The following is a 25,501-nucleotide window of genomic DNA, read 5'->3' as shown; positions in this document are numbered from 1 at the left end:
ATATAGATAGATAGTGATAGATGATAGAGATAGATAGATGATAGATAGTGATAGATGATTGATAGATAGATAGATAGATAGATAGATAGATAGATAGATAGATAGATAGATAGATAGATAATAGATAGGGTATGGAATAAATCCAAGTTACAGAGGTTATAGCTGTGTTCAAGCCTGTATTGTAAGATAATAAACCAGACCAGTGCCAGGAAGGTAGCTGCTGGTGCAGTCAGGTGTGGGCGCAAAGGTGCAGAGTTCAGCTGTGAGGTAAGAAGGGTAGACCTGGTCTGGAGCAGGAATGGGACACATGTAGGTTCAATGGGCAAACAGGTAGATAGGCAGGCAGTTAAGCAGAAAAACTTAGGGAACCCAGCCAAGTGAGAGAGCCCTTACCCCTGACACACTTGCCAGGTATCAGATAGTAGGGTGCTGTAGGCCATGGCACCCCACTGTCAGGTGTTACATGGTGAGGGCCAGGCAGAGGAGCTGCGCCTTTTTCCTCTCGCTGGTGTGTCGATCAAGTTTTTAGGTCTAGTTTCCTTGACTTTCATGTGCAGTTTCAATTCTTCCTCCTAAACTTACAGGGAGAAGTCACATAGCGGTCTCTGCTGAAGGATGGATGGACCTGACAGCGCCCGGGCCCACCAGCAGCTGCGCCTTTCCTTCTCCCCCAAAGCAGAGTTACGGCTGCTTGTACAGGGTTTTTCACAGCCAGAAAATCCTCTGTTAAATCAATATGGAGTAACTTGGAGGACAGCAGGGCACAGCCAAATTCCTCCACAGCCACAGTGGCCAGTGCTGAGGCCATGTTTGTTGTTCCAGCGGCTAGAATCCAGAGAAGAACAGAGGGAGGGGCCGTCTCCACTCCTAAGTCAGGCACAGATGGACAGCTGGGGGAGGAGAGCTCACAACATGATGTGACCACGTGGAACTTCCAGAGACTGCAAGCGGTAGATAAGGAGACATTGGTGGGGGGACAATGGGACACAAGACGTCATGGTTTTCTAGGGAACTGTTCATGGAGGTTGATCCCAGGATTCAAGAGCGGTCCGAAATCAAAGTGTCCTGGTGGTCATGGTGATACCAGGGCTTGCCTCCCCCCACCGCCCTCTATACCGTGTAGCACAAATGAGCGTGGTCCTCTCCCATGGCTCCACGACAGAACGAGAAGTGACAAATCACATCAGCCACAGCCTAGAGAGTTGACAGGGGCTGGAGGGGAAGCGGCTCTCTCCACCGATGTGCGCATGCGTGAGCTGCAACATATATGCGGCAGTTTTCAAGAACTGGTCCTCTCCTTCCACCGTGTGGGTCCTGGGGACCGACTTCAGGGTATCAGGCATGGCAGCAGGTGCCTTACCCACTGCGCCACCTTGCCCGCCCCGCTCTCACCCTCCGTGAGAAGGCTGCAAAGGACATCTGCAGGGGCCACATTTCCAGCACTGAAGGGAGTCACAGGAAGAGGGAAAAATCCCCACTATTTAGAAAGTTTCTGGTTACCACCGTTTGCAGTGACGCCCTGACCTGTCCCTGTTCTGCTTCTGAATCAGGAAATCCATGCCCCCCCCCTTTTTTAATGATTTCAAACTCGGTGTTGCTTGTCAATAACCAAAAGGTGGGTAACTAAAGCTGTGTCACTGAGACACAGATTGCCACTCAAGTGTCCCCAGCCATCGCGCGCTCCCCATCATCTTCACAAGCCCACCTTAAATCACTCCAGTCAGTGGCAGAGTGGTGGAGTGGCCTTGGTCTCCGCTGCTTCCCCCTTACCACCTGCGTTTCTCACCTCTCAGAAAGATGGGATGAGTCACTTGTGACCGAACAGGATGGGTGTTTCACTGCTACTGAGGCAGGCTGGGAAGGATGTTAACCGGCCTCCTAGATGGGCAAAGACAAGGCACCCTCAAGTGTGCTCATACTATGTCTGTGTTAATAATTTTCTGTGCAAAGTCCCAGTTTCTGAGTGCCTTGTTCATGCCAGGACTGGGTGCCAAGGCTATGGTGGGCAGCAAAGCCAGGCTGTTGCCGAAACTCAGCTCCTAAGAAGGAGGAAAGCCATATTGTTCGTGCATGGAGGCAGAGCACAGGACTCAGAGTGTGGTCTTGGAGGCTCCCCAAGGCTGAAGGAGCCAAGTTAAGACACTATAGCACCCCTGGGGAGGGGAGGCCCTGGCTTTTGAGGGGTCCATCTCAGCCTCACTCCACAGCCTGTAACCCATGTCCGATTTCTGCCTGTTCCTACCCACTTCTGCCACCCACTTCCTTCCAGCCTCTGTCCCTTCAAGGACCTCGGCTCTTCAGGAACCTTTCCCACTCCTCCCTGCATCCAGCTGACCCAACTCAACTAGTGCCCCTGTCACAGATAGCCACCAAGTAGGGTCCTTGTCGGAGAAGTCATTAAGGACACAGAGACCCTGGGTGTCCCCTACATGGGGAGAGGTGCTGCCCGACCTGAACAAGAGCCAGGAATAGTGGCACATGCCTGTGATCCCAGGACTTGGCAGGTGGAGGCAGTAAGATCAGTAGTTCAAAACCATCCTCAGCTATGTAGGGAGTGTGAGCAAGCCTGAGCTATAGGAGACCCTGTCTCAATAACAAAGACAAAGTTGAACATGCACCTAAATCCTCTGAGCAGGGCCCAGTGGCTGGAGGTGAGCATCCTCCACCCCATGCTGGGTACCAAACCTAGGACTTCATGCATAAACAGGCACTCTATAACCAAGCTATACCCAAGCACAGGCCGTGCTTTTCTACAGAGGCCCAGGGAGGCCTATTGCCTGAGCACAGCTCCAGCCCCAGGGCTTCTGGCCTTCACTTGGGCTCTCTTCCCAAGCATACCACTTTCTGGAATCAGTTATGAAGGGGGCCATTACTGCCTCTATTCTTCCTTTTCTGGAAACCTCAAACTTCCTCCCTTAGTACTTACGTCATAGTCTTCTTGTTCTCTTCACTTTCTTTCAAAATGTGCGTGTGTGTGTGTGTGTGTGTGTGTGTGTGTGTGTGTGTGGAGGAATTCTAATATATATTCTACCACACACACACACACACACACACATACACACACACACATCACTCCTGGCTGGCCTGGAACTTGCCATGTAGCCTATGATGGCCTCAAATCTGTTGAGATCCACCAGCTTCTACCTCCTGAGTGCTAGGATAAAATTAAATGTGTGCACCACCACACACAGCCATTTGCATATATATATTTTTTTTTTTGGTTTTTTCGAGACAGGGTTTCTCTGTGGCTTTGGAGCCTGTCCTGGAACTAGCTCTGTAGACCAGGCTGGTCTCGAACTCACAGAGATCCGCCTGCCTCTGCCTCCCGAGTGCTGGGATTAAAGGCGTGCGCCACCACCGCCCGGCTTGCATATATATTTTAAATTATAGTTTTTGCATGCATGTGTATGTGTGTCTATGAGTGTGGCATGTGTGGACGTTTGAGAGAAGACCACCAACACGGTTGGCCCAATTCTTCTACCATGTGGATCTTCTTCTACCATAGTGACAAGCTTCTTTATCTACTTAGCCATCTTGACAGGCCATATTAATACACTGTACCTGGTAAATAGTAATGGTGTGGGGTACAGCGTGGCATTTCAGTGCACATAAACAATGCCTTCTGATCAGATCAGCGTAAGAAACTCATACCCGCTGGGTGGCCGTGGTGGCACACACCTTTAATCCCAGCACTCGGGAGGCAGAGGCAGGCGGATCTCTGTGAGTTCGAGGCCAGCCTGGTCTACAGAACGAGTTCCAGCACAGCCAGGACTGTTACACAGAGAAACCCTGTCTCAAAAAAGAAAAGAGACATATACTGCCAGACATTTATTATTTCTTTCTGTTGGAAATGTTCAAAAATCCTATCCACTCTCTCCACTGAAATATCCAATGAATTACCGTCAACTCTAGCCACCTCACCGTGCTATCGTCTTCCTACCAACTGCACCCACACCCATCAACAGTCCTCTCCCCACAGGTTCTTTTCAAGAGTTTTACCAACGTGGAGAACAATCAACTCTTGTGTTAGAGTACACACTACGATACACATGGACACGAGTTGTTACTGTCATCACCGCAGGGGACCAGCATCACTCCTGCGGTTTCTTCAAGCTCTCTCTACCCTCTTCCTCCTGCCTCACCCCTGTGTTGAGTAATTCATCTTTGTTACTATGGATTTGTTTGCATTTTCTAGAGTTTTGTACATATAAGATAACGACAGAGCCTGGGCTCTTTTGTCTCGCTTTCTGTTGTTGTTTCCAAAGCTGAGTTTCTCTGTGCGGCCCTGACTGTTCTGGACTGGCTCTGTAGACCAGGCCGGCCTCGAACCTGGAGATCCTGCCTTTGCCTCTCAAGTACTGGGATTAAAGGCATCTGCTACCACTGCCCAGCGCTGCTTCTGCTTCTTTTCAATTCTCCTCCTTCTCCTCCTTCTCCTTCTTATTCTTCTATCATGATAGTTATTTTGAGACCCTTGGTATATCATGTATCAATAATCTATCCCTTATCATCATGTAGCTTACACTGCCCAGGTTTATCACAATTGGAGTACAGTCATGTCTCACTCAAGGACAAGGATACAATCTGAGAAAAGCATCACTGGGCAACTTTATCATGGTCTGAGCATCAAGAAATATCTTTACACATGCTAGGACAATGATAAATTGCTAAGCCAGAAACAACCCCAGAACCATCAGCTCCTTGGTGGACTAAAATATCCCTGACTACCACTGGCTGCTACAAACAAAAAACAAAAAGCAAAACCTGTCAGTCTTGGTGCCTAACAATTGTAATCCCAAAAGAGAACTGAGAGTTTGACACTAGCCTGGGCAACATAGGAAATCTAAGGCCAGCCCAGACTCCAATAGCAAGACTCTGACTCAGAAATAAATTGAGCTAGACATGGAAGCACACAACTGTAAACTCAGTATCCAGGAGGCTGAGGCAAGAGGTCTGATTGTAAGTTCAAGGCCAGTGTGAGCTATGTACCAAACGCCACACCAGTCAAGCCTACAAAAGGAAACGCAGTGCCTCCGGTGAGTAAAATGGCTGGACAGGGAAAGGTTCAGTCTCTAGGAGCCACTTAGCGGAAGGAGAACAGCTGTAAAATTGTCCTCCGGCCTAGACGCACACACCTTGACACAGGTGCCCACCAGGCACGTTTTCTAAACTAGTGCTGATTGGCATCCCCCCAGGGGTGTGGGAGGGTTCCAGCTGCCTCAGATACCTCCAAGGCATGTGCTTTAATTCCCACATTCCGGGTGACTGCTGATGCTGAGTGGCTGTTACCTGTGGTTACCGGCTCTGTTCCTTTAAAGGAGCTTAAACTTTTTTTTTTTTAAGCCGGTCCCCAGCAGGGGTTGTAATCCAAGGTTGGCTTCACCTCAGGATGTAGCCTTGAACTTCTGATTCTACTCCCTCCACCTCCCAAGTAATGGGTTCACAGGATGCCGGCACCACTGTGGGTTTTATATGGAGCTGGGTATGGACCCCGGGGCTTCATGCCCAATGGCGGGCATCTCCAGCCATTCAAGTATTTTACCCATTTTTGGCTCTTTTTTTTTTTTGCAATAGGTTTTATTTTATTATTATTTTAATGGTTTTTTTTTCAAATCAGGATCACACATTAGAGTTTTTCATTCTTTTTTTTAAGATTTATTTATTCATATTTTTGTGTGTGTCTGTATGCCGGGTGTATATGGGTGCCCAAGAAGGGTAGACTGGAACATTGGATCCCCAGAACTGAAAATACAGGCAGTTATGATCCACTTGACATGGGTGCTGGGGATCTGAGCTCCGATCCTCTGAAGGAGCAGCAAGCGCTCTTCACTTCTGAACCATCGAGTTGTTTATTCTGGATCATGACACTTTGTTTTCCCCCCGCCCTCCATCTCTCTCTCTCAAGCCCTGGCTGTCCTGGAACTCAATGTACAGACCAGGCTGGCCTGAGACTCACAGAGCTCTGCCTGCCTCTGCCTCTGCTTCCTGAGTGTCGCGGTTAGAGGTGAGGCCATCCCACCAGGACAGAATTAGGCTTTAGAAGTGTCTTCTCCCAGACTGCACTGATCTCCTCATTTCTTCCTCGGACATTTTTCGGAGCAGAACTTCTTTATTTAGATGGAATCCAGTTCTTTTTTTTTGTTGTTGTTGTTGTTTTTTGTTTTTCGAGACAGGGTTTCTCTGTAGCTTTGGAGCCTGTCCTGGAACTCCCTTTGTAGACCAGGCTGGCCTCGAACTCACAGAGATCCGCCTGCCTCTGCCTCCCAAGTGCTGGGATTAAAGACGTGCGCCACCACTTTTGGTTCTGTACCTAAGAAATATTCATTTCCCTCCCATGCCTGGCCCCAAGCCTGCTTACCCTCCTTGCTCAATCAGTGGTAAAGCAAGGGAGGGAGGGAGGAAGGGAGGGAGGGAGGGAGCGAGCAGGGAAAGAGACACAAGATATGGGAGAACAGGGGTTACTGGGGTTCTAGAGAAAGTGCACAAGCAATGCTTTCTTTTTTTTCCTTTTTTTCCCATTTGAACCCAGGTCTTCAAGCATACCACGCAAGCACTCTGCCATTTGGGTCACACCCCCAGCTCCATGTTGCTTCTCCAGAGACCCTTAAGAGAAGAAAACTAGTTGGGTCTTAGGATCCCATAAGTAGGTCAGGAGCAGGCTGCAAATTCCAGAGGGAGCCCTGGTAGAGAGGGTGGGAATCTCCAAGGGGTCCTGAAGTTCTGATCTCCTGCCACCTGGTGAAAAGTCACTCCTCCCTCTCTCTATCTCTCTCCCCCTCCTTTATTTCTTCCCCTACCTCTCCCCTCCAATTTTCCTTTTTCAGATTTATTTAACTTTTAACTATGTGAGAACGTGCATATTAATACACGTGCCTTCGGTGGCCAGAAGAGGGTGTCAGGTCCCCTGGAGCTGGAATCACAAGTGATTGTGAGCTTCCTGACATGGGTACTGGGAACCAAATTCTGGTCCTCTGCTGTAACAAAATGTACTCTCAGCAGCTGAACTGTCTCTCCAGTTCCCTTCCCCAGTTTCCCTTCAAATAAGGTCACGCGTAGAACAGGTTGGCTTCAAGCTCACTTCCTTGAACTCCAAATCCTCTTGCCTCCGCCTCCCAAACGCTGGGACCCCAGGCATAGGCTACTATAGCTCTGTTCCCTCTCATCCTTCCCACACCCCTTCCCATCTTAGCTGTTTGCAAGTTGACTTTTAATTTAATTTTTAATACCGAGGGACCTTGGCAACCTCAGGTTTGGTGGGGAGGAAAGAGGATTCATACTGGCGAGGAAGGTATGGACTGCCTGGCAAAGATTACTCATGCCTTTGAAGATTCAAAGGTTCTAAAGGGATTTTTGCTGTCCCCACCCGGTCTGCCAGGACAAGCTGTTTGAGACAAGGGAGGAGACGGGTCACAATAACACCATCATTCTTAAATCTTGAGTGGCGGTTGTTCAAATCACAGATGACCAGTTCCTGGCTCCTGAGACCAAACCCAGAGAGAGGGACGCTCCAGCCCCGGGGCAATGTCAACTTCCTCAAGCTGTGTTGATCACAGGAGGCCACTCAAAGCAGAACACGTCTTTGGACACCTTTCTTCCTTTTAAGACAGCACCCAACCCTGGTTGTAACCTTAGCCACTCAACAGACTGTCTGCTCTGGATTTTATGTGGTTGAAATCAAAGTGTCGACTACCTGGGCTCTTTCTGGGCTGGGCAAGACCCTGTTCCAGGCTTTTCAGAGTGAGAGCAGGCTCTGGTTCCTTGAGGTTGTTGGGTGGGGATTCCTAGGCCATTGTAGGTGTCATCAGAAGTCACCCTTGGCTCCTCATGGTCACTGTGGTCTCCTGGGTCTATACTATGTTTAGGGAAGAAAGAAACTGGGGCCCTTACCAACTCTGGTCTCTCTGGCTGTCTTCCTATTCTTGAGACAGTTCTGTGTTTCAGGCCTCATGGACCTAGATTACCAGGGTATCCCCCAATTCAAGGTCCATGATCTTTCGTTTTTTTGTTTTGTTTTGTTTTGTTTTTTGTTTGTTTGTTTTTCGAGACAGGGTTTCTCTGTGGTTTTGGAGCCTGTCCTGGAACTAGCTCTTGTAGACCAGGCTGGTCTCGAACTCACAGAGATCCGCCTGCCTCTGCCTCCCTGAGTGTGTGTACCACCACCATTCAGCTCGCCCATGATCTTTTTATTTTTTAAAAAATTTGTGCATGTGCCGGGCGGTGGTGGCGCACGCCTTTAATCCGAGCACTCGGGAGGCAGAGGCAGGCGGATCTCTGTGAGTTCAAGACCAGCCTGATCTACAGAGCTAGTTCCAGGACAGGCTCCAAAGCCACAGAGAAACCCTGTCTCGAAAAAACCAAAAAAAAAAAAAAATTTGTGCATGTGTTTGCTGGCATGTATACCGTACACCACTACATGTCTGGTGCCCACAGATGCCAGAAGAGGGTGTCGCTCCCTTGGAACTGGAGTTCCAGACTATTGGGGGGCCACTATGATTGCTGGGAGCCAAACCCAGGTCCTCTTCAAGAGCATCCAGGGCTCTTAACTGCTGAGCCATCTCTCCAGCCCCAAGGTTCATGAACTTAATAAAGCCCTTTTGCCAGTGACCTAATGTAGTCACAAGTTCTAGGGACAAGGTGAACATCTTGGAGCAAAGGGCCTTTGCTTTTCACCACAGGGCCTCTGGCCTGGTTCTCAACCTTCTTCCTCAACTTGTTTCTGTATTGTCTCATTCTGTCCCCTACAGCCAACAGACAGGAAGATAAGACACCTTTTTCCAGGATATTCAGTTACATAGGTAAAGGTACTTGCTGCCAAGACAACCCGAGTTCAATCCCAGAACCCACAAGGTGAAAGGAGAGAATGAATTCCTACTGGTTGACCAAAATTCTGAGCATGCATTTTCTGGGCAGGAAAGGTAGAAATGTTGGACAACACCCAGCCCTGGCCAGCCCTGGAAGCCAAGGAGTCAGCCCTGAGACTATAGGAGCAAGCTCTGTTAGGTCCAAAACCCGTAACCAAGGTTTGGGGTCTTCATCACAAGGCACCGCCTCTTCTCCAGATATATGAGGGTTCTCTTTCACTTCACTTAATCCTTTCAGATGAGATCATTCCAGATTATTGTCCCAGGGAGCAGCTGTACTATTGCCTTTTACCTAAGCCTCACTGCATTCCTCAATAAAATGGAAATTACTATTTATTATTATTCTTAGTGCCTGGCCTGACTAGTTAGAGCTTCAGGGGAGCAGACAGGAGGGATGCATGGAGAGGATTGTGTGTGTGTACCCGAAAGGCATGCATCTCTGGTACCTCAGCTCTCCAACCCCTCATCTCCCTGGCTAGCAGTGCCATGGGCACAGATATCTGGCAGACTGGCATGGGAGCAGGCCTGTCCAGAATGCACCTGGCCAAGCTCTAGTCTGAAAAGGCAGCCATTCAAGGTTGACTTGGCCAGGCGCCGGCTGATGAGAGACAGGGAGCCCTGTGCTCTGGAGGGAAGGAGACCCATGCGGCCTCAGTGTGGAGCTGAGCTGTCAGCCTGGGAGGGGAGCAGGCTGGCTGGGAGGGGGAGGTGTCTCAGAAGGAAGACTGAGCTAGTGTTTGAGGCCTAGGGGCTGAAAGGCCGCTGTGTGTCCCCTGCTAACTGCCTGGCAGGCAGGGATGTGACTCATTGGTGGCCAGGGCAGAGTGCAGCCTGGGTTCAGCTGTCCTGGATAGGAGGCCCACTGCCCACCCAGTGTGAATGTATACCAGTATAAGTTGGGATGGGTATGATGGTGCCAAGGCTACAATGCACATCTGCCTGGGCTCTTAGGACTCCTTGCAGTATCCACGTCCTGTCCCCTTCTGACTATAGCTGTGGTAAGACTGTCCAGCATCCCTGGCAGTGGCCCGTGCTGGCATTCATTCCTTGCCCCCATCCCATGTTTAACTTCCTGGATTCTGTCCAACAGGAAAGGCTATCCCTAGTCTTAGCTGTTCCCACTATGATAGAACCAATGGAGGGAGTGACAGACAGCTTGTTAAGGTGATGATAGCCCCTCGAGAGAACATTTGAAGTGAATTTGTTTGTTTGTTTGTTTGTTTGTATTTGTTTTTGTTTTTTGAGACAGAGCTTCTCTGTGTAGCCCTGGCTGTCCTATAACTGGCTGGCCTCGAACTCACAGAGATCTGCCTGCCTCTGCCTTCCGAGTGTTGGCCACCACTACCCGGCTTCAAATGGGTTTTTAAAAGCAATCAGGAGTTCACACAATGTAGAAGGATGCAATACATTTGAGCAGAAGGAAGGCAGGGTCTTGGAGAACCAGAGGAAGACAGGTTTGCTGGAGTGATAACTGGGGGCAACGCAAGCTATTAAAGGTTTGTGATTAGTGCCAGGGGTCCTGGGATAGGCACAGACCTGAGGACTGGAGGTGATAAAACAGACTGCACTGGGATACAGAAGGGGCCTGTTGAGTCCTGAGCCTATTCCCAAGGGCCTGCCAGGCAGGGTTTCACTGGTAAAAAAGCAGCCAGTCACGGGCAGGTGTATACTCATGTGTAAGTTACTGGATGTGCAAGTATCTCAGAACTCAGAGTATGCGTGTCCATGAGTGTTCTGTGTGTCTATGAATGTTATTATATTCATATTTTGTACATGTAAATGCCTGGATATATGTGCTCACCGTCTGGGTCATTTGTACAACTGTGTGGTTTTATCCACATCACTGTGGGAGTGTGCATTTGTGTATCTGCCTGTGTGAGAGAGTATTTGTGTATACGTGTGCCCTACCAAAAGGAGCTGGGGTACAGCCTCAGGACACTGGCAACGCAGGGAACCAACCCGGAATCAGCTCCTCCACTCCTTCTTGGCCCTCCCAGTGAGGTTTTATTCTGCCTCATTGCTCCTGGATCCCGAGTGTATCCTCTGAGTAACAGTCACCCCACACTGTCAAAGCCAAGGGTGACCTCGGCTGTCCCCAGACTAGCTTATTTGTGCATGAGCACAGCAAGGAACCAGAAAGCTGGCCAGCCCCAGAGGTGTTGTGTCCATCTTCCACTGGCTAGCCCAGGGCTCCTCCCCATCCCAGAAAGAGGTGTCTAGATAACTTGAAGGAGTTGCCCACACAGCACCACCCCTTCCTTCTTCCTCTTGGGCTCTGCATCAGAGCAGTTGGTCTTATATCTGAGCTGGAGAGTCCAGCTAGAGCCTTGGCATCAGTGGCAAATCTCTGAGGAGTGGAGCGAACCTCCCGAGCAGAGTTGTTAAGCCTCACAGCAGAGGTGGCTCACACCTTTAATCCCGGTGCTCAGGATCCAGTGGCAGGCAGATCTTTGCATTTCAGGCCAGCCTGGTCTACAGAGAGAGTTCCAGGACAGCCAGAGCTACAGAGAAACCTTGTCTCACAGGGAGTGGGAGGAATGGCAGACTCCTTCGAAGGATCTACCCTTCCCAGCTGTTCCGGAGGGCTGCTATCATAGGAGAATTATGACCCAGGTCTGGTCAGTCACACTACCTCAACCCTGGGATATGTTCATTGGTCTAGGGTGGGGCAGATGACACAGAGAGAGACCAGTGAAAGTCCCTCCCTGGGATTTTGTACGTGGACGTGGACATGGAAGTGGACATGGGGTAGACGGGAGTTGAGATGAGATGATGATAGATGCCCAAGGACACTCTGAAGCCTGCCTCTATCCTTCTTGTGAAAGGGCAGGGCAGCTATACAGTGTTGGTGGTATTTCTATGATACGGGCTAACAAGTTCCTTTTTGCTTAAGCTACTTAGAGTCGGGTTTACTATAACTGAAAGTCGGAAGTCCTGGACTACGTCTTGCCTGAGCCACATGCTGGGATGCCACAGATACCTCGCCTGACCCCTAACATTCCTCGGCGTCCCCAGTTTCCACCTCCCAGTGTCCATTCTTCTCAAGCTTCTAAACTTACCTCTGCTTTCTGTACCATCACCTGATTCATGAGAACTGGAGGGCTATCTGGCCCCAATTTCCTCCGCAGCTACTTCCCTGTTCTGTCTCCTCCCCAGGCCCTTGTCACAGCTGACCAACAGGGCTCCTGAGCGCTCTAGGCTGCTACCCGGGAACTGAAGAGCTCCTTCCCCCCCACCTCCCCATCCCCCCCAACCCCGCCCCTCGCTTCCCAGACAGCTCTGCTCCCTCTGGCCTCAGGATCAGCTGTGAAGCCGGCTGTGACTCAGCACTGCCACCTCCTCAACTGTTGAGACTTAGCTCCACGTATGGGACAATCAAAGGTCATTTGGGTTTTCTGGACCAGGGACACGTTGCCTGGCTTCCTCCATTTCTGGTTCATTCCCTTGTGATCTGCATTTCGTTGGAGTCCAGGCTTCTCTGGTGTCCTGAGCGTGCTCTGTCAGAAACAGAGAGGACCATGGTTGACCCTTTCTACGAATGTCAGAAGTTACTGAATAACAAACTCACAATGCGCAGAAGTCTCGCTGATGGCATTTCGTCAGCTGGTCCCACTTTCCTCCATCGCCATGGCTGAGGAAAGCATAATTCTCTCGTTCCAGTCTTAATTACCGGCATTGACACTATGTGTGTGTGTGGGGGGGGGGGGTATGGTTGTAACTTAAAGAATAGCCACCTACTCTTTACCTAGGCTAAAGAGATCCCAGCAAGCCTGCATCCCCCCCCCCCCAACCTCACCTCCCCCTACTCCTTTAAGTCAGAGGCCAAGAAAGAACAAAGACTGAAGGGGGAGGAGGTGAGGAGGCAGGGACTGGGACTTCAGAGCAGAGGGTGTCAGCCATTTAAATCTAGTTGGAACTCTTGGAAGTCAAAGCTCCAAAGGAGTTTCCAAGTGGCCTGAGCTAGAAGCTGATAAGGACACAAAGGGAACTGGGGTGGGGGTGGCGGGGCGAGATAAAGCACCAGGCTGGAGAGAACTCCCCCCTGGGGGGGGGGGGGATACTACTGAATGCTACCACCCCAGAGCCAGGCTGCCAGTCTGAGTGGAGCTGAGCCTCAGGAGTGAGGTCAGGACCAGTCCAGAAGGATGGACAGATGGACAGACAGACAGACAGCAGTTTAAGTAGGCTGTGTCAATAGTGGGGAGCCAGCCGAGCTGAAGCCCCCGAAACAGTCAGGAATTGTGCCAGTCCACAATATTAGAGGTCAGGTGACAGGTCAGTGGGGCCATAGCATGGCAGTGTTAGGGGCCCACCTCTCTGTGGGGTCCAGATGATGGGGTTCCACCACTTCCCCCATCGGCTGTGTGTTAAGTTCTCGGGCTTCATTGTCCTGCTGTGACTATGTCCGTGTTCTCGCCTGGTCCCGATTCACTTTGGTAAGTGTGCGTGACAACATCCTTTTCACTTTTTAGGAATACGTTATTTATCAGTCTGTATCTCATGGACAGCAGCATCCGTACTCAACATGGAGTCAAAAACTGCTTGTAAAATAATGGCAAAAATCAGGGCAAGGCCCAGCCTGGAAAACAAATGTTGCTATAAAACACTATGGAGCGATGGGACAGCGCACAGCCTGCTGTCGACATCCTGACTGAAGGAACTCCCAAGAGTTCAACTAGACTCTTAGGTGGAAGCCACCTCACGCTCCGAAGACTCTTCCTGCTCTCTCCGGCTTTCCAGTCCTCCCATCTTACTCCTAGCTCCTGCTGGGGCCCCTGACTTTCAGAAAAGACCTAGGTGGCAAGATGGCTCCACACTGTACCAAGTCTGGCAACCTCATGAAAGAAGGAGAGAACTAACTCTGAAGGTTGTCCTCTGACTACACATATACATACATGTACACACACATAATCACACACATAACACACATATACATATACACATAAACACATACACGCACACACTATTCATATACATATATATGTATGTTTAAAATTGGGAATTAAAGGGGAGCCATCCTTCAAGAAGACGTGTCCCTAAGTATTTCCTCAGCTCTAGACCGTACCTCATCTTCTCAGGGCAGCCAGTCTCTGGGGGACCCCAGTTGGGGTACCCTTCCACTGCTGACTTGATGGGCATCTCTGGGTCTCTCTGGCCCCTTCAGCACTACCCTGTGCTGTGTCTGGTTCTCAGGAATGGACACCTGTGGCCTATGAGGACCAGAAGTTTCATTCTCATCAGAAACCAAGCCTCAACCCCAGATTTACCCACGGCAAATTTCTAGAAAACACAAAGCAGGCATTCTACCGTGGCTCTGACCTTGGAGAAACGCCTATCAAGGTCTGTGCAAGACAAGACACGAGGGCAATTCTCAAGGTCACCCTGACTAACAGCTATCCCTGAAGTCACAGAGGACTCATCCCAAAAAGATGCGGACCCAGGATAGTGCTCCACGGAGCGGGCTCTGGCAGAGGCGCTGTGCTGTACTTCTTGACCTTCAGCAATCCTCTTCCTACCAGCAAATGACCTCTGACCCTCCAGCCCTGACCCTTTGGTCCCCAGCTGTGAGGGTAGACCTCTGACTCCACCGACTCCGAAACCCCAGCCGGGGCAACTCCCAGAGTATAACACTAACTGAAACTAACTCACACGCCCTTCACCAACTCCTGGCTGAGCTAAAATTATGGCTGCTGGCTTGGCTTAAGAACCCTTCGGCCACAGCCACCACCGGCTCCAAGTCTCTTCCCTTGGTGGCTTCTCTCCAGGGTGCCCAGGGCTCTTTGCTTTTTGCTCTCCAGTTCTTTCTAACTCAGGGCAGCCCCCACGTCACCCTGCAACAATATCTTCCCAGTATGCTCTCTGGTGGGTCAGTGTCTTCCCGCAGCATCTGAAGTCTGCAGACCCAACAGGGAGGGAGGAGCCTAGCAGGAAGAGGGGAAAGGGGAGCTGGGGGAGAAGCGAGTTATCAAAAGAATAAATAGTGTCCTTCTATGTCCCGGCTCACTGAGACCCCCTTCTGGGGCAGCAAGAGAATGGTACCTGGAGTTTAGGGATGGTGTGGGAACTCTATTCAACCCCTTCTTCCACCCACATCAACATACCCTGTGACTGCTGGCTCCTCCCATTATGCTTGCACCCACAGCGTGGCAGGCAGCAGCAGAGTCCACCTGCAGTCTGGCTCTGCTCAGCCACTCCAGCTGTTCAGAGACGATTCCTAGCCTGCTGCTCTGCCGTCGTGACTGGACAGGTGGAGAGGGACAGCCTAAGTGAGCCCAAGAGGGGAGTCCCTGTGCTTCTGAGGAGAGATGGACCCGTGTGGTTCACAGAGAGCAGAATGAGGTGATGGTCAGGCACACACACATGCATGCACACACACACACACGCCCATGAACTTGGGTACTTAACTGTCATTCATTTCCCCATTCCGAATTCATCCCAGGCTCCTATGACAAGCTGTCTTGATTGACCAGATATAACTGGAAAACACCACGTTGACCTAGCACGGCCCCCCTGGTTACTGCTTCCACGTTCCCCTGTGGTCCCAGGAGCCCCTGGGGTAGGTCAAACTAGTGTGATCATGATATCAAAAGCAATCCACCTGTCCTAAGCCTCCGTGTATCGGGGCCTCCGTGTATCGGGGACACTGATGCGTCTGTTTCCCCTGCGTCATGTCGCATAACTCTGCACTGGCAGGAAATTGAGGTCTCAAAAGGATAAGCCACCCGCCCCCCCTAGTAGCGGCCAGGAAGTGCAGAGGACTGACCCAACACCCAACCCTCTGGCACTCAGGTCTGAATTCACAAGCCCTTACCAGAAACACCTGTGTCCACCTTCACCTGGCACCTGCAGAAAACTCCACACTGGGGAGGGAGGTCGGCGAAAGGTCAAACGGGCTGTTCTTCATTCAGCATGGCAGCTTGTGAAGAGCCGAGACACAGCACAGGCTCTTCCTCAAAGCCACACGGACAGCAAGGGTGAGAGGAGAGAACCCCAAAGCCTGGGCAGTGCCAGCTGTGTTGGCACATGCCTGTAACCCCACCGTTCGGGAGGCTGAGGCAAAAGTGATCCGCAGTTCAAGGCCATCCTGGACTGCGTGCTGAGACCCTGACTCAAAACTAACAAAACACAACACCCTGGGTGGTGGACTAACAGGGGATAGGTAGCCAGTGCCAAGTCAGAATGGTGAGAACCGGGACCAGGGGGCTGCAGAGACTCCTAGGGGCAGGCAGACAGGCCGGTGAGACTGAGGCTTCAGGCCAGGGCTTCTTGGGAACTTCAAGAGGGCTTTGTCCCAGGATTCTCCACTGAAATTCTGGCCAGAAGGCCCTTCATTCTTTCTGACTAGAGCTTACAACATTCCAGAAAATTCCACCGTCTGTTTAAGCACACCCTAGCCAAGGATCACTAAGGGAAGGTCAAAAAGAATCTTAGGGCTCACTGGAGCTCTCGAGTCTCCCCTGTATTCCCTGGGGAAGGGGGACGCAAAGAAAAGTGGTTCCCCCGTCCTGCAGTGTGAAAGAACTCCGAAGGCAGGACTCGAGGACCACCTCCTGAGCCAGGCAGACCTCCTGGGTTTGCATATTTATCCACAGTGTTAGTTCTCTTCAGCCTGCCACGGCAGAGCCAGAGCGGCAGAGCCGATTACATCAGCACCCCAGAGCCTGGGCCAAGACGCCCCCTCCCTCCTCTACTGTGACTGGGTGTCACCCACTCCCAAGAGAAAATGGTGTACACACGGCAGATTAATAAAGGCCTGGAGACACAAAAAAAAAAAGTATGTGAGGGGGGACGTTACGTGAAAGATTTGTTGGCAATACAATAAAGGAGGTTTTTGTTTGTTTTGAGACAGTCTGACTGGGGATCCCTGGCTGCCTGGAATTCACCATGTAGACCAGAGCGGCCTCAAACTCACAGAGATCCACCTGCTGGGATTAAAAGCATGTGCGGACACTCTAGTAAAAGATTGGAGTTTTTGCCGAGGCAAATGGGCTATCTGAGGGGTGGGGGGGAGGGGCGGGTAAAGGAGAAAGAGTGGAGGACCCAGAGTCTTCCTAGGTGATCTAGGTTGGCTAGAGTATGAGACGGGGAAACCCAGCCTCCTCCTAACATCATCTCCTCTTGAGATGGCCGACAGGCCTAAGCGAGCCTGGGAAGAAGAAAAGCCGACAGGGCAGAGAGAAGGAAGCAGCCTTATCTGCCTCCCTCGACTCCACACACCCAGAACTACTCCAGAAGGAAGCCAAGGCCGCTAGGCGCCCGGTGGGCGTGAAGGTGGGCGGCGTCCGGCGTCCCCACGTGTCCTGGAGAGGAGAAGCAGGCGACCCGTGAAGGGCCAGCGGGGAAGTCACCGCCTCAGGATGTCGGCGATCCTCAAAGTTTCTGAGATTCCGTCTCTCCCCCTCGCGATCCTGCGGGGCGTGCCTCTGAAGTGACCTGGGCTGAGCGTCCCCACGGTGAGCCGGGGCGCGAAGGGTTAACGTACCTGGGCCGCCACCCCTGCGGCCCCGCCTCCAGCCGGGAAAAGAAAGTCTCAACGGGGGCGCTGCCCGGCCCGGTCCCGCTGTCTCCAGCCACGGCGCTCAGAGCTGTGATCCGTGCGCTCCGCTCAGCCATCCTGGACCGGGCGGCCATGTCTATGTGGTGAGTCGGGGTCTATGTCGGGCGCAGGGCACCTCCGGGCTTCTCCTTCTCCCAGGACCGCAGACCGCAAGGGATGCACGCTGGAAGTCATGGGGCAGACATCAGTTGCCCAGGGCAGCGCGGGTGGCGGGAGATGCCGAGCGGGACGCGGCGCCGGAGCGGCAGGTGGGATGTGGGAGATGCGGGGCGCACGCTCGGCTCCCCGGCCACGGCTCTGGCAGCCAGTATGCTACCTCTCTAGGCCCCGGGACCCCATCAAGAGTTGCCCCCCGGGGACTCCTTCTGGCGTTCTTCCCTCCTGCGGCCTCTCCTCCGGACGTCTTAAGCCCTCTCCCTTCCCGGCTTTGCTCTTACGCAGTGGGCTGGTGCGTGCCTGCAAGCCAGGGGCCTCGCCACCGCCGTCCGGGACTGGTCCTTACTCGGACTCCGGAATTGGGGCTTCTTTAGAACTCCGAGGGCTGGAGTACTGGGTCCGGGATCCTCTGCTCTGGTTCCCAGAAGGGTTCAGTCTTGGGTCTCACCACCCAGCAGGGTATCTCAAGTGATTTCTTTCTCCATCCAACCTGGTGGCCAGGAAGTCTTGGAGCCTTTGGAAAAAATCTCACAGTATGGAGGTGGGGGGCTTAATCTTCACTAACCCTGCGCCCCCGCGAGAGTAAAACCCGGGGGGGGGGTATCTCTACCTGCTTCATGGCTCCCTGGCTCCTGTACCTCCTGCCACGGAGGTGAGAGCCATCTCCCTGCTGCTTCAGCCCTGGAATGTTCTTTCCCCCCAGTGTGAGCTAAGGAGGGAAGTTCTAGGGGAACGGGGCCAGGCCTCTGAAAAAGGTGTGGTGGGGTTACCTGGGCAGGGAGGGTCCCTGGGGAGTGGGTTTCCCTCCCAGGGATGAAGGGCTGGGCATCTCATTGCTCCTTGTGGGATATTTATATGGGGGTAAGGGGTCATAATGGCCATAAGAGTGGCTCATTTCTGTTGAATCGGCTGTGTTGGGGGATACTAAACCAGAACCCACACTCAGCTGTGCTCCACAAGGGAACTCCCCAAAAGCTGCAATGAAGGCGCTTGCACTGACTTTTCCCATTTACATTGACTGGTTCAAAGTGATATGCTGTCCACACACCTAGGTCTGAACTAGAAATGAAAACCCGGGCATGGGCAGAGGTTTCTCTTCCTGGTAAAGTGACAGCATTTCCCTTAGTGCAAGCCTGGTATTTTATCTTGTGTTCTGTCCCATTTTGAGTGGGAAACCAGTATCTTAGAGGAGTTAAATAAACCCCTTCCCAAAGTCATTGACTTTGGAACCCCAGTAGCTGTTTCTCAGTGCTTCTTGAGTTGGGAAGTTATCATGAGGAAGGAATCAGAATCCTCTGACCTTCCAGGAAGTGGAGTCCACTGACCCATCTGTGGCCACCTAATCCTCTGGAGTGCCAGCTCACCCTCTTCTCTACTGCTCCCCCTAGGAAGAAAACCCTCTACCGGAGCGTGTGCCTGGCTCTGGCCCTCCTATTGGCTATCACCGTTTTCCAGCGCAGTGTGACCCCTGGCCAGTTTCTTGAGGATCCTCTCCCACCCACACTGGAGCCACCCAAAACTGGAAATGGGGTCAATTCCAACAGCTTCTGGAAGAGCTCAAAGGATACAGCGGCTCCCTCCCCCGTAGCCCCTCGGGGACCCCAAACCTGGGATGTGATTAGCTCTAACTGTTCCGCCAATGACAACCTGACCCATCAGCCCTGGTTCCAGGGTCTCGAGCCGCACTTCCGGCAGTTTCTGGCCTATCGCCACTGCCGCTTTTTCCCCATGTTGCTGAACCACCCGGAGAAGTGCAAAGGCGATGTCTACCTGTTGGTGGTCATCAAGTCAGTCATCACGCAGCACGACCGCCGGGAGGTCATCCGTCAGACCTGGGGTCGGGAGTCCGAGTCAGCAGGTCCGGGCAGGGGTGCTGTGCGTACCCTCTTCCTGCTGGGCACAGCCTCCAAGCAAGAGGAACGGACTCACTATCAGCAGCTGCTGGCCTATGAGGACCGCCTCTACGGTGACATTTTACAGTGGGACTTCCTTGACAGCTTCTTCAACCTGACGCTCAAGGAGATCCATTTCCTTAAGTGGCTTGACATTTATTGTCCCAATGTCCCCTTCATCTTCAAAGGGGACGATGACGTCTTCGTCAACCCCACCAACCTGCTCGAGTTTCTGTCTGACCGCCAGCCCCAGGAAAACCTATTTGTAGGTGATGTCCTGAAGCATGCTCGGCCCATCCGCAGAAAAGAGAACAAATATTACATCCCCACCGTCATGTACAGCAAGGCCACCTACCCACCCTATGCTGGCGGAGGGGGTTTCCTCATGTCTGGCGTTCTGGCTCGGCATCTCCACCATGCCTGTGACGCAGTGGAGCTCTTCCCGATTGATGACGTCTTCCTGGGCATGTGTCTGGAGGTGCTGGGGGTGCAACCGACCGGCCACGAGGGCTTCAAGACCTTTGGCATCTCTCGGGTCCGAAGCAGCCGGATGAACAAGGAGCCCTGCTTCTACCGTGCCATGATTGTGGTGCACAAGCTGCTACCTCCCGAGCTGCTGGCCATGTGGGACCTGGTGCACAGCAATCTCACCTGTTCCCTCAAGTTCCAGGTGCTCTGATCTGGCTGGGACGCCAGCGCATTTGCCCTCAAGTCCTTGGGGGTCCTGGGGCTGGAGCTACAGTACATGGCATAGTCTTTGGTCCCGTGTGGGAGAGGTGAAGGAAGGGTCTGGGCCTTCTGTGCCCCTGGGTGTGGTGTGGTACCGAGAGCCAGAGAGGAACTTCCTTGACCAAAGGTCATCTGAGGACCTGGATCCCTCCTAGCCTAGGCCTGTAGCCTGGCCCCTCTATCCTGGTAGGAGACCCTGGTGGCCTCTGCAGGGACATTTGCTCAGGTACCTGGGTTAGGCCTGGCCCCCGTGGGTCTGTGGCTGCCTCTTGTCATCACAGGGAAATCTCTTCCTGTGAAGTACCCCGGCTCCCTGAGGGCCGGGCAGCATCTGTGGGAGCTCCACCCTGTGCTGGTCCACAGGTGTCCCCTGGTCCACACCCCTGGGTCTCCCTTTCAGCACAGCCCCAGGCTTGCCTGGAGTCTGCTCCAAACGTGACTCCTGGCTCTGTCTCCTGTCCAGAAGCCTGCCTGATTGGCCACTCTGACTACCTCAGCATGCCTCTAAACCTCAGTGTGGGCTCCAGCCCCACCCTCCACCCCGACAGGGGGCCAAAGAGCAGTGCTCCTGACCCCCCCCAAGGCACAGTGATACCTGACCACAGCCCAAGCCAGGTCTCACCCTTGCACCTCACTGATACTGACTTCCTGGCCAGAAACTGGCCTGTTTGGCCTTACACGTTGACATTCTTCTATTACTGTGAAGTTGTATTTATGAGGAATTGGAAGGAGATCATTCCAGGCCTTGGGAGGTGGTAGAACCCCCCCCCCCCCAGTCTCTTTCTACACTCCCCTTCAGCAGTCTTGTTCACCGCCTACACCTCTACCATTTACCCCTTGTCTTTCTGTCCCACTCTGAGCTCTCCCCACTGACGGCCCCTGCTTGTCTGGGGCCTGCACAGATTACCTTTCCTGTGAAAGATTGCCACCTCCCACCTCGGACTGGGGTTACCTGGGAAAGATGGAGGCATCATTAGTTTCTCAATAAAACTGGACTGGTTGCTGAAGGTGTCTGAGCTAGTTGGTTCCTTGGTCTTGGCTAAAAGGTGTTTAAGACCTCTAGAGGGACCCTAGAGGAAGGGGGGCTGCTGATGAGGGAAGCCTGCACTCTTCGGGGGACCAGTGGATGGCAGAGGCCTTGGTGTAGGTTTAGATTTGCCAAGGTCAAGGCAAGAGCCCAGGCCCAAGGCTAGTGTTCTAGTGACCTTAGACAGGGTATGCAGAGCCTAGTAGGCTTCCTGACGTCCTGTGCAGTCAGCCTGGAGGCATTGGGACTGCCACATGCAGGACCTTTGCCCAAGCTGCTGCTTCCAGAGGAGGGAGGACAGCTACTTCCAGGACAGCATCTCCTGAGACAGTAGTAGTGAGCAGCTCAGGGGGAGCCACCAGAGGCCCAGCTACCCAGACCCAAGGCTTAGGGACAACGAGGACAGGGCTGCTACCATTCCTCTCTAGCAAGGGTCTTCCCACGCCTCCCTTTGTCGACTGCAAAAAAAGAATCAGATGTGCAGAGCTCATCGCAAAGTGCATGCCCTGGTTCCCAGAAGTTAAGATTGTGACACTGCAGGACCCTTTTGTGGAACCAGGGCCTGCAGGAGGCCCACCTCTTTCAAAGGTCACAGACACCCACTGCCCCCAGAACAGCAGCAGAGAGACAATGGGGGACAGAAGGGCCAGGTGGAGGCTCAGGGGTTATACGTAGCCACCTCCAAGGACCAGGCAGAGGCAGGGTTCAATCAGAGGGCGAGGGAGGGAGGTGGATGGTTGTTTGTTCAGCTAGGTGCCAAGCAGGCCTGAATCTCCAGCCTTGAGAGTTTTAGGAAAATGTCTGGAGTTGACCTTGAGAATGGGGCAACAGAGATCAGTAGTTCTGAGGCCCCTGCACATTGGCTTACTTTGTCCTGGGAACTGGGGACACTTAAGTGTCAGTAGCTGCCCTACACCACCCACCCAACCACCCATCCCCTGGGTCTTGAGTGCTTCTGAGCCTTGCTCAACCTCAGATAGGGTGTGAGGCTTTGCTTCTGGCTATGCTTCCTCACTTGGGCCCAGGGCTGGGCAGGCAGGTGGGGGGCCGCATTTGCAGAGCCAGAAGGAAGGCCTAGGAACCCCTAAGGGGGTGGGGAGGGATGCTCACGTTCCCCAACCCCCAGCAGTAACCGTCATTGAGTCTATCTGGTAGACTGGAATTTGGAGGAGGCTCTGCTGGTAGATAAGGAGAAGTGCCCTGCTGAGTTTGCTAACCAATCCCATTCTAGGGTCCAAAAGTGAAGGAAACAGCAGACCCAGGGCTACACAGGCCAGACTCTTAGACATCCACCACAGCTCCAACCAAGAGCAGGTTAGGCCAGTGGGGCGGGACAGAATGGAGCTACTTCTATGAGAAAACCCTTCCATCAGCTCCCAACCTGCTTATCTGATAGAAGGAAGGATTCAGAACCAGAACAGGTATTGTCCAGTCTTGACTGGTCAGTGTCCAGTCCTGCAGGGAAGAGTAAGAGATTTTAGAAAGAATCCGGTCCCAACTGGTCAGGGGCTGAGCAGAGAGAGGCTCGTGGGGCTCACTGATTAGTTCTGACTCTCAGAGACAGGCAAAGTCTCTGGAGACAGCCTTTACCCTACATCTGAGAGAATGAAAAAGGTTGTGTTTCTTAGCTCGAGGCTATGTGTAGCCCCTGGGTCGCTGTTTGAATCTGCTGAGAGCACCATCCAAACAGGATCCTCCCGCAGCCGCATCTGGGTCTCTCTCTCTCTCTCTCTCTCTCTCTCTCTCTCTCTCTCTCTCTCTCTCTCTGCCCCATCTGTCTCTGTCTCGTTAACGTGCCCTCCGCAGGCTCTGAACTATAAAACACATCAAATGGATGAAGATCCAAATCCCGCTACACCAAACCGGATAGGAATATAGCCCAACCCTACATTCTGAGATGCTCGCAATGCCCAGCCTCCTACAGCCCTTCAGCCATTCTGCTCAGTTGCCCTTGACTTATTTTTTTTTTTTTCACTTTGCCTAGTAAGTCTCCATCCAGGTTGCCTCTAAAGACACCTTTATTGCTGGCCATTCGGGGAAACAGGCATAAAGATAAAGGTTATTCTGGAAGACTCAGGCCTTTTCATGTTTCCCTAGTCGAGGAGGCGTGACCCATCACCAAGATTGCATAACAAAAGGCAAAAGTCTGACAGGTTTAATTAAAGGGTCCTTCCCCAGAAAGCCTCAGGTACCCAGGCTGGATTTGAACTCTCTGGATTAGCTACTTGCCAACGGCTGGGGTTGCAGGTGTAAAGTCGGGACTGATGGAGGCCATGTGGAAATCAAGGGAATCAGACAGGCACCTCCTGAAGCAGAATTGTCTTTAGTCAAGAGCAGCTGGAGGGCTACAGTCTCTTCAAGGGAGGGAGACTGTGTGGATGTGGGTGGCCTGGGGGTCCTGGGGTTTTATGGGATGGGGAAAGGTGAGAACTGGGCTGGAGGAGGACAGTTCCTCCCCACCCCCCCCCCCCGCAGTCTGGAAATGGTGGGTACCAGCCCTTCGGCCTGTGGCTTTCCTTACCAGAAGCTTCCACAGGTGTTAGTCAACTCTCCGTCCAAGTTTCTCAATCACCCTGAGGCTTTTAGATAATTATCCCTTTAACAGGCCCGTGCTTACCACGCCAAGTTTGTCCGGTGCTGAGGACTGAACCCAGGACTTCCTGCGTGCTTAGGCAAGCCCTCTACCGACTGAGCGGGGAGGCAGAGCAAGGACCAGCTCAGACTCCTCCTAACCTACCTGGTTAGCACGCCTAGTCCCAGGCACAGGTTAGGACCTTCTGTAGTGAGCCCCCCCCCCCCAAACAGAAGGGAACAGAGTGACCTTTCTAGCCTTTATGGTTTACTTCAGGGAAAGAGGGCTCTACCTTCCAAGTCCTTTAGTTCAGCGTGACAAAGGACCAGTGTTTACTATCTTTTTCTGGGTGGACATTAGTAATAATAATTATGGAGCCCCAGTCAGTATGCCCGTTGCTAGGAATATTTGGCATGTATAAGTTATATGCCTTTGACTTTAGTAAATAGGTTTACATTTCTATGTAAATTCTTTTATGTACCCTTGTCGGGCATCCAAGTGCCCTCTTGGACCTTACTCCCAAATGTCCTCTGCAAAGTCAATTCCAGCTGTTCGCCATCGCTCCACACAGGGGCGCTGCTGAGCGGGACCTGCGCGGTGCGGGAGCTTCTCAGGCCACACAGGCTACAGTGAAGCCTACGCTTCAGGCATTAAAGTATCCTCTTTACCAACCGCCAAAGAGCAGTTGGACGCTGAGGACCAGGATCCAGGGGTTTCTGGATTAACTGTGTAAACTCCTTCATAAGTAGCAATTTTCAGGCTTTTGATGGCAGTAGATTTTAGCCAGTCCCCAGACTGATTTGGGACAGCAATAGGTGGGGGGAGGAAGGGTTTCCTTACCAAGGACAGAAGGCCTCAACAGTAAAAAGTTCCTGTCCTCAGCTAACAGCTCGGTATTCAAAGGGAACTTGAAAGGGGGCAAAAGGCCGCCCCACGGTAGACCAGAGCCGGGCTGCCTCCTCTGGCATATTTGCATAACTAAAGGAGACCACTTAAGGAATCCTACCCTTTACAAAGGAAACCTGTTCCTAGGTGTAGTACCGGGGAGTAGGGAGAAGCTTTTGGAATTCCGTTCAACACTATATTGAAAGGAAGAAATGGAGGTTTCAGAAGAATCCCACAGCTATTGTGTGACAGGGATTGCCTGGAACCCTATGCTCCCAACCCCCACTCCAAATCTTCTCCCCCAACATTCGTCCCCGCCATTTCCCTCACTGATGCTTAGTGGTAAATGTGCTTGCTTCTGTGTGAAAGCCTACAGATTACCAAAACCTGTTATGTCCAATGATTCTCTCTGGAGAATCTCAGAAGCATGGAACCTTAGGGGGAGGGGGAATCGGATAATTATTTATATATCGTGATGCTTTTCTGTTCCCACGAATCTCTGGCCCAGTCTGAAATGTCTGCACCAAGGCACATTTACTGTCCGGAGCCTCTTTCCACGATTAAAAAAAAAAATGCTATTACGTTTGTTTATTTATGTGATAGAGCGTGTGTGTGTGTGTGTGTGTGTGTGTGTGTGTGTGTGTGCCGAGGTCGGAGGACAGCTTGCGGGAGCATGTTCTGGCCTTCCAGTAGGTGGGATCTGGGGACAGGACTCCTGTGTCAGGCTTGGTGGCCAGTCATCTGGCTGGCCCCATTTTCTAAGCTGATGACTATGCAAACTGCCAGTGTGGGGAGCACTTAGGTTGATTTCTCCCTCCTGTG

General features: G+C 52.2%; 1 protein-coding gene across 1 annotated transcript; it reads left to right on the top strand.

The window, feature by feature from the left end:
- The first annotated feature begins 17,117 nt into the window (after positions 1 to 17,117).
- On the top strand, positions 17,118 to 21,369 carry B3gnt7 (UDP-GlcNAc:betaGal beta-1,3-N-acetylglucosaminyltransferase 7). The gene is made up of 2 exons (XM_005361764.2): positions 17,118 to 17,501; positions 18,963 to 21,369. The coding sequence occupies exons 1-2, from the start codon at positions 17,491 to 17,493 to the stop codon at positions 20,143 to 20,145; spliced, it is 1,194 nt and encodes a 397-aa protein (XP_005361821.1). The 5' UTR covers positions 17,118 to 17,490; the 3' UTR covers positions 20,146 to 21,369.
- Positions 21,370 to 25,501: the final 4,132 nt, after the last annotated feature.

This window comes from Microtus ochrogaster, linkage group LG4 (assembly GCF_000317375.1).
Source record: "Microtus ochrogaster isolate Prairie Vole_2 linkage group LG4, MicOch1.0, whole genome shotgun sequence".
Classification (NCBI taxonomy): Eukaryota; Metazoa; Chordata; class Mammalia; order Rodentia; family Cricetidae; genus Microtus; species Microtus ochrogaster.
This window is presented reverse-complemented; position numbering and strand designations above follow the sequence as displayed.